The following is a 14,668-nucleotide window of genomic DNA, read 5'->3' on the forward strand; positions in this document are numbered from 1 at the left end:
TTGGATTTGGTTGATTTAGTTTTTTTAATGCCCAGACGTGTTCGTTTTGTTTCTCATCAGTTGTTGGAGTGAAACAGCTTATTGCACGCTCAAGTTGACACAAAGTTTACACATTTGTCTGTGTTGGATTTGATGCATTGGGAAAGCAAGTTAGGTTTGACTTTGCCTCTCTCTGATGATTTGGATATTTTATTTTGCATAATTTATTTCAATATGAGTTTTTCTTTGCAATACTTACCCCAAATGATCATTGTCTTTCATCCGTGCAATTGGACAGAACTTTGATTTTAATTACTTTTTACATCCAGAAATATATGTTCCGTGAACAGACTTTCATGGTATATGTAAGATAAGTTTATTACATTTCTGCGTCAGCTGCCATGTACAAAAAACATGAATCTCATACAAGGAAAGGAGTTGTGTTGCACCACATTTAGCTTCTAGCTCATTTACACAAACTGTAATTTATTTTGTGTTTAATGTGACATTAACAAACTAATTACAGTTTATATGCTGCATGTGTTGTTTGCCTAAATAGAATAGATATGAATAGTTACAATGATAATATAATTATTAGGGATAATAGATAAACAGAGGACTTTTTAGATTATTAGAAAAGCTTCAAGACGCATTTTGTAAAAGCAAAGTTGGGTTGTTCTGAGGACATGAACCAGCATTTGAAATCTCTGCCTGTGGCTACATATTAACTCGTGCTGAACTTCGATTTTGGTACATTCTGAGGTTAGTGTGTCGTGTGTTGTGGGTGTTATGATACTGAAAGCTGTAACAGCCCAACTAGGTACAAGGGTTGTGGATAAACTCTGTGCAGCGCTACATCGTCCTTATCTGATTGAGTGTCCAAGGACAGAGGATGTTGTCAGCTGTACAGATTGTAAAACCCTCTGAGGCAAATTTGTGATTCTGGGCGATGCAAATGAATTGAATTGAATCCTAATCAACCCGCGTAAGTAGGAAACAAAAGTAGGAAAACCCCTTGGTCCACTTCCTGTTGTGTGCAGCCCATGAATGCATCTTATGGTTTGCAGGTGAAACATGTTTCAGTCTGATCTGGTTTAAATCCTTCACAGAGCTGAAGTATGACTCGTCGTGTGGCGGTGGTTGGAGGAGGTAGCTCAGGTCTGGCCTGCATCAAGTGCTGTGTGGATGAGGGGCTGGAGCCCGTCTGCTTCGAAAGCAGCAATGACATCGGTGGTCTGTGGAGGTTCAAGGTGGGTCTCGCTACGTGCAGGATCTCATAATTCCACAGTTTGTTTAACAAGTTAGGATGGTCATTGGTCTGGGGACTCTATTGCAGGAGAATCCAAAGCCAGACAGGGCCAGCATCTACCACTCTGTCATCATCAACACCTCCAAGGAGATGATGTGTTTCAGTGACTTCCCCATCCCTGCACACTACCCCAACTACATGCACAACTCCCTCATCATGGACTACTTTCGGATGTTTGCTGACCACTTCCAGCTCACCAAGCACATACGCTTCAATGTGAGGATGTTTCACTCTCTACCTTTCTGGAGTTTGATTTCTCTGTACCTGAAAGCATGCAACATTTTCACCTTGGCCTCAAATTATCGTTTGGTGCAACACAAAAAAACAGTTAAAAAGATCATACTCGCCTCACGTAAAAGTCTGTGTTAGCTCTTTGTGCTGTTATCAGCCAATTTATCTGTTTCTCTGTCGTTCAGACCAAAGTCTTGCAGGTGAAGCAGAGATCGGATTTTTCTCGTTCGGGCCAGTGGGACGTTGAGACGGAGAACAAGGACGGCGAAAAGGAGAAACACATCTTTGACGCTGTGATGATCTGTATCGGACATCACTGCCACCCCAACCTGCCGCTGCACGACTTCCCAGGTACCATTTACAGGGTAAACCTGTCCACGTCCTGCTGTGTTATCGTGTGACCCCTTGAAATGAAGCCATACTTGTAACCCCTTTGCTTAGGAATGTAGATGTTTTGTTACCCAAACAGTGACTGTCCACTCTTGACTCCTATAGTTTCATTATGAATAAGTGTTAGAGGTCTGAAATATTCACTATTTTAAACAAAACTGAGTAAGTCAGTAAGTTTTCTTCTTACCATCCCATTATCGCTGAAGGAGAAGTTGTCCAATGTAACTATTTACATAGTGTCTGAAACAACCTATTTTAGGTTTCTGGTGTTGTTGAATGTCTTTTTTAAATGTTTAAATTTAAAAAGTGTTTCATAATATGTTTGAAACTAGACCAATAGATTGCACAGAGGCATTTATTCATTTATTAAAAGACTTTGGACAAAAAGAAAGTCTACCAATGAAAAAACATGTAATGCATTTGATCTGATTGTGACAAATCTAAGGAATCAACACTTTCAAGGGAAAGTTCTTCCACAGCCGAGACTACAAGACTCCAGAGGAGTGGAGGAACAAAAAGGTGGTCGTGATTGGAATAGGAAACTCTGGAGGAGACATCGCGGTGGAACTGAGCAGAGTCACCAAGCAGGTTGGGTCGTTGTGGATCGTCAGACACACACATGTTGATAAAATTAGCTTATATACAGCTTAATCAGCAGCTAGTTTATATGCAGCTTTAAGTAGCAACTAGCTTATATACAGTTTAATTAACAGCTAGCTTATATACAGCTTAATCAGCAACTAGCTTATACATACAGTTTAATTAATCACTAGCATATTTGTAGTTTTAATAACCATTAGATTATGCAGCTCTATTAACCACTTATACAGTGCTCACAGCACACACTAAGGCCAGAGAGAAGCAGGAGGAAGGTTACTGATTTAACTGCGTCACAAGGAACAGGACGCCATCTTTAGAGAAGATAAGAAAGACACAATGGACAGTTAGATTCAAGCGAGGGACAACGCCCCAACAGAGCCCAACTCCTTCACACACTCTTTCTCAGGTCTTGTCCCATGCAACACCTCACTCACACTGATGGAAACCAACGCCTACTGGGAGGGGCCAAGGTGGATGGACATCCACGGCTCCCATCCAGGTGTCATAACGTACAAACGTGCCACGCCTGCATCTTTGACTTTGACCAATGTGTATCAAGGGGTGGACCCCCTATATTAAGGTTCACGCTGATGTGTTCAAGTGTGTCTCATGGCGAATCTCTGAGAGTGAAACCATTAGATTCCCATGCATGTTTAATTGTTTGGGCTGAATAACTCTGTTGATAAATAAATCTATTGCTTTGATATAACTATACGCCTCTTGAGAGCTTTCGTTATCCTCTTAAATCTGCTCTGAGTGAAAGATAGCTTTATTTTTCACAACACACACACCATGAGACTTTGATGTCTTCCCTTTGACACAGTGCTGGCATGATGACTTACTTCATGCATCTTATATTTACAGCTGTATCTAAGCACTCGGAGGGGAGCCTGGATCTTTAATCGAGTTTCAGTTAACGGTCTTCCCTCTGATATGCTCAACACAAGGATGAGTAATTTTGTGCGCCAAATCCTTCCCTTTGGATTAAAGTGCAGCGTGGCAGAGAAGAAACTCACCCAAAGATTTGATCACAGTCTGTACAACTTGAAGCCAAAGCACAGGTATGGCAGCAACAGCGTAGCTCAGTGAAATACTTCCGTACCATGTGCTGCAGTATTGCTTATCATTGTGAATATGAATCTCAGGTTGTTCAGCCAACATCCCACACTGAACGATGAGCTTCCCAACCGCATCCTGTCTGGAACGGTTCAGGTGAAACCCAACATCCGCAGGTTTCACGGGTCCAGTGTGGAGTTTGATGATGGAAGTGTTGTTGAAGATGTCGACCTGGTGGTAGGTTTAAATATTTAAAGTGTGTGTTCACCCACACACACACACACACACAGCAGTATAGTTGGCCTGTAGTGTGTGTGACTGAGAGGAGTCCAACTGTCTTGCAGGTGTTTGCCACAGGTTACAGCTTTTCCTTTCCATTCCTGGCCTCACAAGTGGCCTCAGTGTCCCAGAACAAAGCCTCTCTGTACAAGTACGTGTTTCCTCCTGAGTTGCACCGCCCCACGCTGGCTATCATCGGTCTAGTGCAGCCACTGGGAGCCATTATGCCCATCTCTGAGATGCAGGCCAGGTGGGCCACACGTGTCTTTAAAGGTACTCTTTAAAAACAAAACAAAAAGTACTCTATACTAACTTCCTTGACAGAAATACATTAAATATGAGAATTCACTCACCATAGCTCTCGTTATGAACAGGCTGCATCAAGCTTCCCTCAGTGGCTTCCATGCTAAAAGATGTCCAGTGCAAGCAGGAGACAATGGCTAAAAGGTAGGATTGTGGATTTTCTTGACTTCACGTTTGTCTATTTCGGATCTAAAAAGCCCCAAATCTTGTAATCTTGCATTGCTCACCATGGTCTGTTCTCCAGGTATGTCTCCAGTCAGAGACACACCATCCAGGTTGACTACATCACCTACATGGATGAGATAGCAGAGCTGGTGGGAGTTCGACCCAGCTTGCTGAGGCTGCTGCTGACCGATCCCAGGCTGGGACTGAATCTGATGCTCGGCCCCTGCACGCCGTACCAGTACCGTCTCAGAGGACCAGGGAAGTGGGCTGGAGCCCGTCAGGCCATCTTCACTCAGTGGGAGAGAGTGGCTCAACCCATGCAGACCAGGCCCTGTGATGATCCCAAACCCCAGAGATCGTTGAAGTGGCCTCTCATTCTGGCAGCTGCTGCTGTGGGCTCGGCGGCCTACGTCAACAGGAACAACCTTCCAGCTTTCCTCCAGGATCCCACTGCACTGTTTGACAAGATAAAAGGTTACTTGCCTGCGCAGTGATGTGCATGTCGTGCTTGTTCCGCTCGTAGATATGTGCTAATCTTTTAACACATTTATCATACATGTTTTCAGTTTTTACACTAAACTACCCCGACTCTGGATGTGAACAATATACTCAGTGAAACATTTTGGGGGTCTGTTTTTATGACGTTTTTAATTTGCATTAAATATATTATGGGGGAAAAGTATTTTCAACAATGGTAAAATATTTATTCAATTCATTTTTGTACAGCCCAAAATCACAAATCACAAGTTTGTCGTTGTACCATTACGCTTCAACGTACGTCACCAATACCAACATGGCCGTTACCGTGGCTAACTAGCTAGCTTGATAACGTAGCGATGTTCCATTCACAAATGTAACGTTATCTTAACTGACGTGTCTTATCCAAAGATCATTCAAAAATTTTGTCCAGGCCATTTTCATTCGTTTTTTGTTTTTTTTAATGATTCTGTTGAACCACAATTCAAAAGCAATGTCTGATTTTCATGATTCATTTTCAGTAAATCTTTATTTATTATTACTTTTGTCAGTTTCAAGTTATTTCACTGACCATTGTGGGTTTTTCTTTCTTTAACGGAAGGGTACCAACAATTTTGTCCACGTGTGTGTCTGCTGAGCAAAGGATTAGAAAAGCACAGTAGCTAGCATACTGCAAAATGCAAACAGGATGTATTGGGGCATACTACATCATTTTTTGGCATACTAAATAGTATGGTAGTATGTGTATTGGAACTCACACCATGTAGTGCCACAAGCGAGTGGAGCTAACTACAGTCAGACTCTGAATAAGGCATTTTCAGGTGACCAAAACTGTTTCCATGAACCTTCAATAAACTTAAAACACTCTGTGAAAGGGTTAACGCTCAAAGACAAACAGGCAAATAGCTGATCCACTCACTGACAGCATAGGTATGTGCTAAAGGTTATTCCTGTGACTACTCTGCACTTTGATAACAAAGGGATTCGTAAACCGGCCATAAAGCGCCTTCAGGGTATCGTAAAGACAGGACACTATGCTTCAAAGAAAAACATCTGCCTTGACTGGTTTCCTTCTTCTTGTTTATTCTTGTTTGCGAACCAAGATAACAGCATGCTGACTGAGGATAAAGGTCCAGGCATTTGAATGTGTCATCAGAGCATCTCTCGCAGATGACGGTGATGTGTCTGTGAGACTGTGTTCTCTTTGCTTGCAAGCAAATAAATTGACTATTACAACTTTGATCGTTCATCCAGACTCTGTTTCATTTGACATTGATTTGTTAACACTTTGACACTCTTCTCCCGACTATTCATAGAAATATTCCACAACAATTTGGCGTTGTCGGCAGGATTCGCTGACTGTCTATCAGAGCTCCAGAGGGACTGACCGGAGGAGAAGGCCTCTCCAGGAATCCACAACTGAAGTTTCCTGTCTCATACCTCATTAGCCGAGAGAGAGAGAACCGGCAGACCCGAGGGAGTTTCTGATTGACGGCACGCGAATCCAACGAAAAAGAATTAATTTCTACAAACGGGTAAGAAAGTTAAAATTTCAATTGTAAAAGTAATGGTAAAATTATACTAAGGTCATATGATTTAACAGACACAGATGAATGGTCAAGTAGTCATTTTTGGCTATCTGAACTTGACACACTGTTCATACAATACGTTGACCTGAGAGACGGTTACATTAGTTTAGACTTAGGAACATGGGGGCAGTCAAAGGCCTGGTTACTTTACTAGGTTAGACCTCACAGCACCAGACCTCTTCTGTCTGCATGCTGTTGCACGTGATATTGCGACATGTTTCCTTATGCTGTTTTTTACAGATTAGAGCAAATGAATACAATAGATTTGCCTAACACTGCTTTGAAACGATGTATTACCCTTAATCCTAACACTCTTTTTCCTCCTCCAGCAGATGGAAGGCTGATTAACTATGTAGTTTCTGTTCTACAGGTCTGCATACAGAGAGCTGACCTCACCGACACTCCCACTAACGCTTTTGATCCCATTTCAACAGGAAATGCTGAAGCTGATGTTGTGAAGGCGATTTTTTTTGTTTTTGTTTTAGGTTCGGTGTGTCTACGGAAATATTTCTCACTTATGATATTCGATTGTTATAAAATGATGTATGGCTTAGCTTAGATAGATTGCTATGTGGACCAAGTTAGCTAAATGTTGTGATGACACAGGTCTGTCTTGGACAAAAGCTTTGGTTTTCCTCCCCATGTGGGCACGGAAGCACCGAGAGCACCATTTCCCTCAAACCGCCTTATGCGAACATTTTAAATGTAAACATATTGTGCACAATTGTCGTTTGCTCTATCTCACATAAGACAACAGGTAGCAGCTGCCCTCCAGAGACCAGCTGAATGACCTCTCCATAAGCTGGTGATTTCGAGGTGGTGAAAGATTTCAGAAGGAAGTCCATTCCAGGTCCTCCTCGTCACTCAGACGGCTGTCAAAGTAGCTGAGATGGCAACTTGGGTTCATGCGTCACATTGCAAAAAGGTTCCAGACCCAGGAGAAGCTTCAGGTGAGCGAACACCTACACCAACCGGCACCACCGAAGGACGAGAGACGGACGACGGTGCCATCGACAGATGAGATGCAGTGATTCACGGACGGGATCACGACGGGCAGTTAGCCAACAGACACGTGCGTGTTCTGTGTTAACTGTCTACAACGCGACGTGGATGCCACGCAAGAAAGACGGCTGGAAGAGCCCCTCTCAACACGTGTTTATGCCAACAAACACAAGAAAAGGACAGCGGTCAGGCCTCTGAAGAAGGACGAAAAACTTTTCATGATAACTATATTCACATTATTGCTCGTTTTGTTTTCATTTTATTTCTGTATAATTCAATCTGTCTGAGCGTACAGTGTCTCTGACAGTTTTGTGGAAACCTCACGGTGGCAACACAAACAAAGCTGCTCACACAAACCAGTTGCTCGGGTGAACTCCATACAAACTGGTGGCTGTTGCACTCAAGACAGTTTTTTGATTTCTATTTTTTTAACCTTTGTGTTAATTGAATTATATTGCCTGCTACATTCATGGGATCTTTCATCTCACAAGAACAGTTTTTCTTCAGTTCTCTCACATGATATTTTTTAAATCATATTGTTGGGTAATACTTCTGTTGTAATTGAAATGTCCTTATAACATATTTTTACTATATTGTGTGATTACGATGTAATCAAAGAGTGGAATGTTATGGGAAAATATGTCAGTCTACTGCTTTAGGGTTAAGGAATTTGAGTTTAGAAGAGCAGGCACTAAAAACCTTGTGTCTTCTAAATGAGTCTCGTAAATTTCGGATCCAGGGGTCTTGTGATCTGTTATCTTGGTGTCTGTTTTCCTGTGCATTATTTGTCTTCAAAGACGGCAACACAGATGTTTAGATTACGGTACTTCCTGATGAGCATCAGGGAGAGCATGACCCTCTTTAGGTATTTATGATGTGTGATGGTTCACCGGTTTATTCCGTCTCTGCAATACTGTGACTTAACTCTTTGACTAGTTCACAGTAACATCAAAGGAAGCATCTGATGTCTCCATAAATATTGTGGGACAAACTGATAACAAAGGGATTCGTAAAACCGGCCATAAAGCGCCTTCAGGGTATCGTAAAGACAGGACACTGTGCTTCAAAGAAAAACATCTGCCTTGACTGGTTTCCTTCTTCTTGTTTATTCTTGTTTGCGAATCAAGATAACAGCATGCTGACTGAGGATAAAGGTCCAGGCATTTGAATGTGTCATCAGAGCATCTCTCGCAGATGACGGTGATGTGTCTGTGAGACTGTGTTCTCTTTGCTTGCAAGCAAATAAATTGACTATTACAACTTTGATCGTTCATCCAGACTCTGTTTCATTTGACATTGATTTGTTAACACTTTGACACTCTTCTCCCGACTATTCATAGAAATATTCCACAACACTTTGCAACAGTGAGCTTTCTGTTTTTTGCATCTCAGTAGGTAAGTGATTTGGATGATTTTAATGGGAAAATTGGATTTGGTTGATTTAGTTTTTTTAATGCCCACACGTGTTCGTTTTGTTTCTCGTCAGTTGTTGGAGTGAAACAGCTTATTGCACGCTCAAGTTGACACAAAGTTTACACATTTGTCTGTGTTGGATTTGATGCATTGGGAAAGCAAGTTAGGTTTGACTTTGCCTCTCTCTGATGATTTGGATATTTTATTTTGCATAATTTATTTCAATATGAGTTTTTCTTTGCAATACTTACCCCAAATGATCATTGTCTTTCATCCGTGCAATTGGACAGAACTTTGATTTTAATTACTTTTTACATCCAGAAATATATGTTCCGTGAACAGACTTTCATGGTATATGTAAGATAAGTTTATTACATTTCTGCGTCAGCTGCCATGTACAAAAAACATGAATCTCATACAAGGAAAGGAGTTGTGTTGTACCACATTTAGCTTCTAGCTCATTTACACAAACTGTAATTTATTTTGTGTTTAATGTGACATTAACAAACTAATTACAGTTTATATGCTGCATGTGTTGTTTGCCTAAATAGAATAGATATGAATAGTTACAATGATAATATAATTATTAGGGATAATAGATAAACAGAGGACTTTTTAGATTATTAGAAAAGCTTCAAGACGCATTTTGTAAAAGCAAATTTGGGTTGTTCTGAGGACATGAACCAGCATTTGAAATCTCTGCCTGTGGCTACATATTAACTCGTGCTGAACTTCGATTTTGGTACATTCTGAGGTTAGTGTGTCGTGTGTTGTGGGTGTTATGATACTGAAAGCTGTAATAGCCCAACTAGGTACAAGGGTTGTGGATAAACTCTGTGCAGCGCTACATCGTCCTTATCTGATTGAGTGTCCAAGGACAGAGGATGTTGTCAGCTGTACAGATTGTAAAACCCTCTGAGGCAAATTTGTGATTCTGGGCGATGCAAATGAATTGAATTGAATCCTAATCAACCCGCGTAAGTAGGAAACAAAAGTAGGAAAACCCCTTGGTCCACTTCCTGTTGTGTGCAGCCCATGAATGCATCTTATGGTTTGCAGGTGAAACATGTTTCAGTCTGATCTGGTTTAAATCCTTCACAGAGCTGAAGTATGACTCGTCGTGTGGCGGTGGTTGGAGGAGGTAGCTCAGGTCTGGCCTGCATCAAGTGCTGTGTGGATGAGGGGCTGGAGCCCGTCTGCTTCGAAAGCAGCAATGACATCGGTGGTCTGTGGAGGTTCAAGGTGGGTCTCGCTACGTGCAGGATCTCATAATTCCACAGTTTGTTTAACAAGTTAGGATGGTCATTGGTCTGGGGACTCTATTGCAGGAGAATCCAGAGCCAGACAGGGCCAGCATCTACCACTCTGTCATCATCAACACCTCCAAGGAGATGATGTGTTTCAGTGACTTTCCCATCCCTGCACACTACCCCAACTACATGCACAACTCCCTCATCATGGACTACTTTCGGATGTTTGCTGACCACTTCCAGCTCACCAAGCACATACGCTTCAATGTGAGGATGCTTACTGAAAAAGATGTTACTCTGTCCATGAAATGATGCCTTGTGTTTCACCCAGATCTCAAAAGTGTTGCATAATAAGATGATAGACAGCTGAATGTATTGTGAGCAGCTGGTTGTGCGTCTCTGTCGTTCAGACCAAAGTCTTGCAGGTGAAGCAGAGATCGGATTTTTCTCGTTCGGGCCAGTGGGACGTTGAGACGGAGAACAAGGACGGCGAAAAGGAGAAACACATCTTTGACGCTGTGATGATCTGTATCGGACATCACTGCCACCCCAACCTGCCGCTGCACGACTTCCCAGGTACCATTTACAGGGTAAACCTGTCCACGTCCTGCTGTTTTATCGTGTGACCCCTTGAAATGAAGCCATACTTGTAACCCCTTTGCTTAGGAATGTAGATGTTGTGTTACCCAAACAGTGACTGTCCACTCTTGACTCCTATAGTTTCATTATGAATAAGTGTTAGAGGTCTGAAATATTCATTATTTTAAACAAAACTGAGTAAGTAAGTAAGTTTTCTTCTTACCATCCCATTATCGCTGAAGGAGAAGTTGTCCAATGTAACTATTTACATAGTGTCTGAAACAACCTATTTTAGGTTTCTGGTGTTGTTGAATGTCTTTTTTAAATGTTTAAATTTAAAAAGTGTTTCATAATATGTTTGAAACTAGACCAATAGATTGCACAGAGGCATTTATTCATCTATTAAAAGACTTTGGACAAAAAGAAAGTCTACCAATGAAAAAACATGTAATGCATTTGATCTGATTGTGACAAATCAAAGGAATCGACACTTTCAAGGGAAAGCTCTTCCACAGCCGAGACTACAAGACTCCAGAGGAGTGGAGGAACAAAAAGGTGGTCGTGATTGGAATAGGAAACTCCGGAGGAGACATCGCGGTGGAACTGAGCAGAGTCACCAAGCAGGTTGGGTCGTTGTGGATCGTCAGACACACACACACCATGAGACTTTGATGTCTTCCCTTTGACACAGTGCTGGCATGATGACTTACTTCATGCATCTTATATTTACAGCTGTATCTAAGCACTCGGAGGGGAGCCTGGATCTTTAATCGAGTTTCAGTTAACGGTCTTCCCTCTGATATGCTCAACACAAGGATGAGTAATTTTGTGCGCCAAATCCTTCCCTTTGGATTAAAGTGCAGCGTGGCAGAGAAGAAACTCACCCAAAGATTTGATCACAGTCTGTACAACTTGAAGCCAAAGCACAGGTATGGCAGCAACAGCGTAGCTCAGTGAAATACTTCCGTACCATGTGCTGCAGTATTGCTTATCATTGTGAATATGAATCTCAGGTTGTTCAGCCAACATCCCACAGCGAACGATGAGCTTCCCAACCGCATCCTGTCTGGAACGGTTCAGGTGAAACCCAACATCCGCAGGTTTCACGAGTCCAGTGTGGAGTTTGATGATGGAAGTGTTGTTGAAGATGTCGACCTGGTGGTAGGTTTAAATATTTAAAGTGTGTGTACACACACACACACACACGGCAGTATAGTTGGCCTGTAGTGTGTGTGACTGAGAGGAGTCCAACTGTCTTGCAGGTGTTTGCCACAGGTTACAGCTTTTCCTTTCCATTCCTGGCCTCACAAGTGGCCTCAGTGTCCCAGAACAAAGCCTCTCTGTACAAGTACGTGTTTCCTCCTGAGTTGGACCGCCCCACGCTGGCTATCATCGGTCTAGTGCAGCCACTGGGAGCCATTATGCCCATCTCTGAGATGCAGGCCAGGTGGGCCACACGTGTCTTTAAAGGTACTCTTTAAAAACAAAACAAAAAGTACTCTATACTAACTTCCTTGACAGAAATACATTAAATATGAGAATTCACTCACCATAGCTCTCGTTATGAACAGGCTGCATCAAGCTTCCCTCAGTGGCTTCCATGCTAAAAGATGTCCAGTGCAAGCAGGAGACAATGGCTAAAAGGTAGGATTGTGGATTTTCTTGACTTCACGTTTGTCTATTTCGGATCTAAAAAGCCCCCAAATCTTGTAATCTTGCATTGCTCAACATGGTCTGTTCTCCAGGTATGTCTCCAGTCAGAGACACACCATCCAGGTTGACTACATCACCTACATGGATGAGATAGCAGAGCTGGTGGGAGTTCGACCCAGCTTGCTGAGGCTGCTGCTGACCGATCCCAGGCTGGGACTGAATCTGGTGCTCGGCCCCTGCACGCCGTACCAGTACCGTCTCAGAGGACCAGGGAAGTGGGCTGGAGCCCGTCAGGCCATCTTCACTCAGTGGGAGAGAGTGGCTCAACCCATGCAGACCAGGCCCTGTGATGATCCCAAACCCCAGAGATCGTTGAAGTGGCCTCTCATTCTGGCAGCTGCTGCTGTGGGCTCGGCGGCCTACGTCAACAGGAACAGCCTTCCAGCTTTCCTCCAGGATCCCACTGCACTGTTTGACAAGATAAAAGGTTACTTGCCTGCACAGTGATGTACAACTAAATATAATCAATTTAATCAATTCATAATAATGTTCTAAAAAATCTGGATAGATAATGCTCAGCTGGCTGTCTTAATGTAAACACACTCCTTTTAACTTAACGCAACTCACATTAAAACTGCATTCATTACAAAATGCTACAATAGACAACATTTTAAACTGTTAGTTATCGTCACCATAGCCCTACTAACCATTTGTGAAAGTATTTTCTCAATGAAACTTCGTTGATTGTACATGCACAGATGCTATGTATGTGTGTAATCCCCAGCTGAAGATGATTATATTCTGTTTGAATGAACAAAGGCATATTACTCAAGTAAAAGTACTTTAAAATTGTCCCCAAGCACAGTATAAGCAAAACGTTGCACAGTTTCTATTCCATTGTGACTCCATTGCCAAGCCGTCCTTGAACTAGGATAATGTATATTAGTGAATGATGCCACCCGATGGCAGCTTCAGAATCCATAGAAAAGTCTGTATGAAGCGATGTAGTCCTGTGTCTCTGCATCATATCATGGTATTAAGGACCGCCCTCTCTCTTTGAATCTCATGTTGTCAAAGTCTGCAATATTTTGTAATATGTATTATTTTAAACAATGACATGGGTAAATTGTGTGGTAGAATCAAGACATTAAATTCTAAATCAAAAATGATTATATGGAGCAGGAAAAATTGTATGATTTTTTTGTTGCATTGTGAATTGTTATTTATTTAACTGAAATTAGGAAAGGTGAGCAGAGAAGCGGAGACACTGACACAAGATGTCCATTTCAGCACATTTACATCATCATCAATAAGTTCATTCATGGCGTTTTGGATGTAAATATATAGAACGTTTCTTGGTTTTGAGGTAGATAGATAGGTCAAAGAAATAACCTGCATCGATCAATAATCAATGATGATTGTGGACTAATTTTAAAATGGACCTATCAGTCTTCAAACGAACCGCCTCTCGTCAACCACCGACGGACCCCGGAAGAAGAATCGTCCACGCGTGAATCGTCAGCATTTGGGTTGCCAGGTTTGGGGTTACCTATGAAATGAACGTTATCCGAGGGATGAGAAAGATTTTACATTTGAGGATGTATTTATTTCATCATTTTTTTAAATTCAGCTGCGTTTGTGTGGCTGCACACTTCAACACCTCAGTTACCAAACTGTAACCTGTGAATGTAACCGCTTTATAGACATATAAATGTACACTTTAGGTACCACTCGTACAATAATAGCTATTATAGACAACAATTGACCTCATTTAGGACAACCTCGTTTAAATTAATCCAATCACTCTATTACCCAAACGATACTATAAACAGTTGTGATTATTACTCCAGCCAACATAACAGTATTTATTAACAAATTAATATAACATTGCAATATAAAATGTCTACAGAAGTGTATTCACACAGTGATTGTGACTTTATGAACAGTTTTATTGCTGTGTGTTTTAATTGCCTCTTATTCTCTACTATATAATACAGCTGCATATGCTTACTATATTTTATTTATTATAATGTTTAGCCACCAACCTTAACAGAATGTATCTTAACAAGAAATTGTTTTCTTTTTTGGGCTTTATTAAATACATGCTTATCTATACAGTAGATCTACAAATAATTTAAATCACAATAAGATTTACTGCCAAGTAGGTTATTCAAGGAATTTGCCATAACATAAATACAAGACAGAATGTTTACAATATAAATACGGAAAAAGATACCATAACCAATTTGTACAATATAATTAATTTGTACAATGAACTTTTTGTTAGAATGAAAGATTTGTAGACTGTACAGTTTTTGTGCAGGATGCCATCGTAAGAATGTAGGTGGCGGTCTCTTCTCTGAATGACATATAGGGGGTTTCGGGTTTGAGAG

General features: G+C 41.5%; 1 protein-coding gene across 1 annotated transcript; it reads left to right on the forward strand.

Annotated features, from left to right (window-relative positions):
• Positions 1-1,097: 1,097 nt before the first annotated feature.
• Positions 1,098-12,807, forward strand: LOC306776568 (uncharacterized protein; the record flags this gene model as incomplete). Its single annotated transcript, XM_079267280.1, has 18 exons — positions 1,098-1,229; positions 1,316-1,504; positions 1,705-1,870; positions 2,355-2,497; positions 3,374-3,570; positions 3,655-3,802; positions 3,910-4,117; positions 4,219-4,291; positions 4,392-4,802; positions 9,903-10,035; positions 10,122-10,310; positions 10,454-10,619; positions 11,104-11,246; positions 11,355-11,551; positions 11,636-11,783; positions 11,885-12,092; positions 12,194-12,266; positions 12,368-12,807. The coding sequence occupies 18 exons, from the start codon at positions 1,098-1,100 to the stop codon at positions 12,780-12,782; spliced, it is 3,339 nt and encodes a 1,112-aa protein (XP_079123406.1). The 3' UTR covers positions 12,783-12,807.
• Between the last annotated feature and the right edge of the window lie 1,861 nt (positions 12,808-14,668).

Source organism: Melanostigma gelatinosum (assembly GCF_949748355.1).
Source record: "Melanostigma gelatinosum genome assembly, chromosome: 4".
Taxonomy (NCBI): domain Eukaryota; kingdom Metazoa; phylum Chordata; class Actinopteri; order Perciformes; family Zoarcidae; genus Melanostigma; species Melanostigma gelatinosum.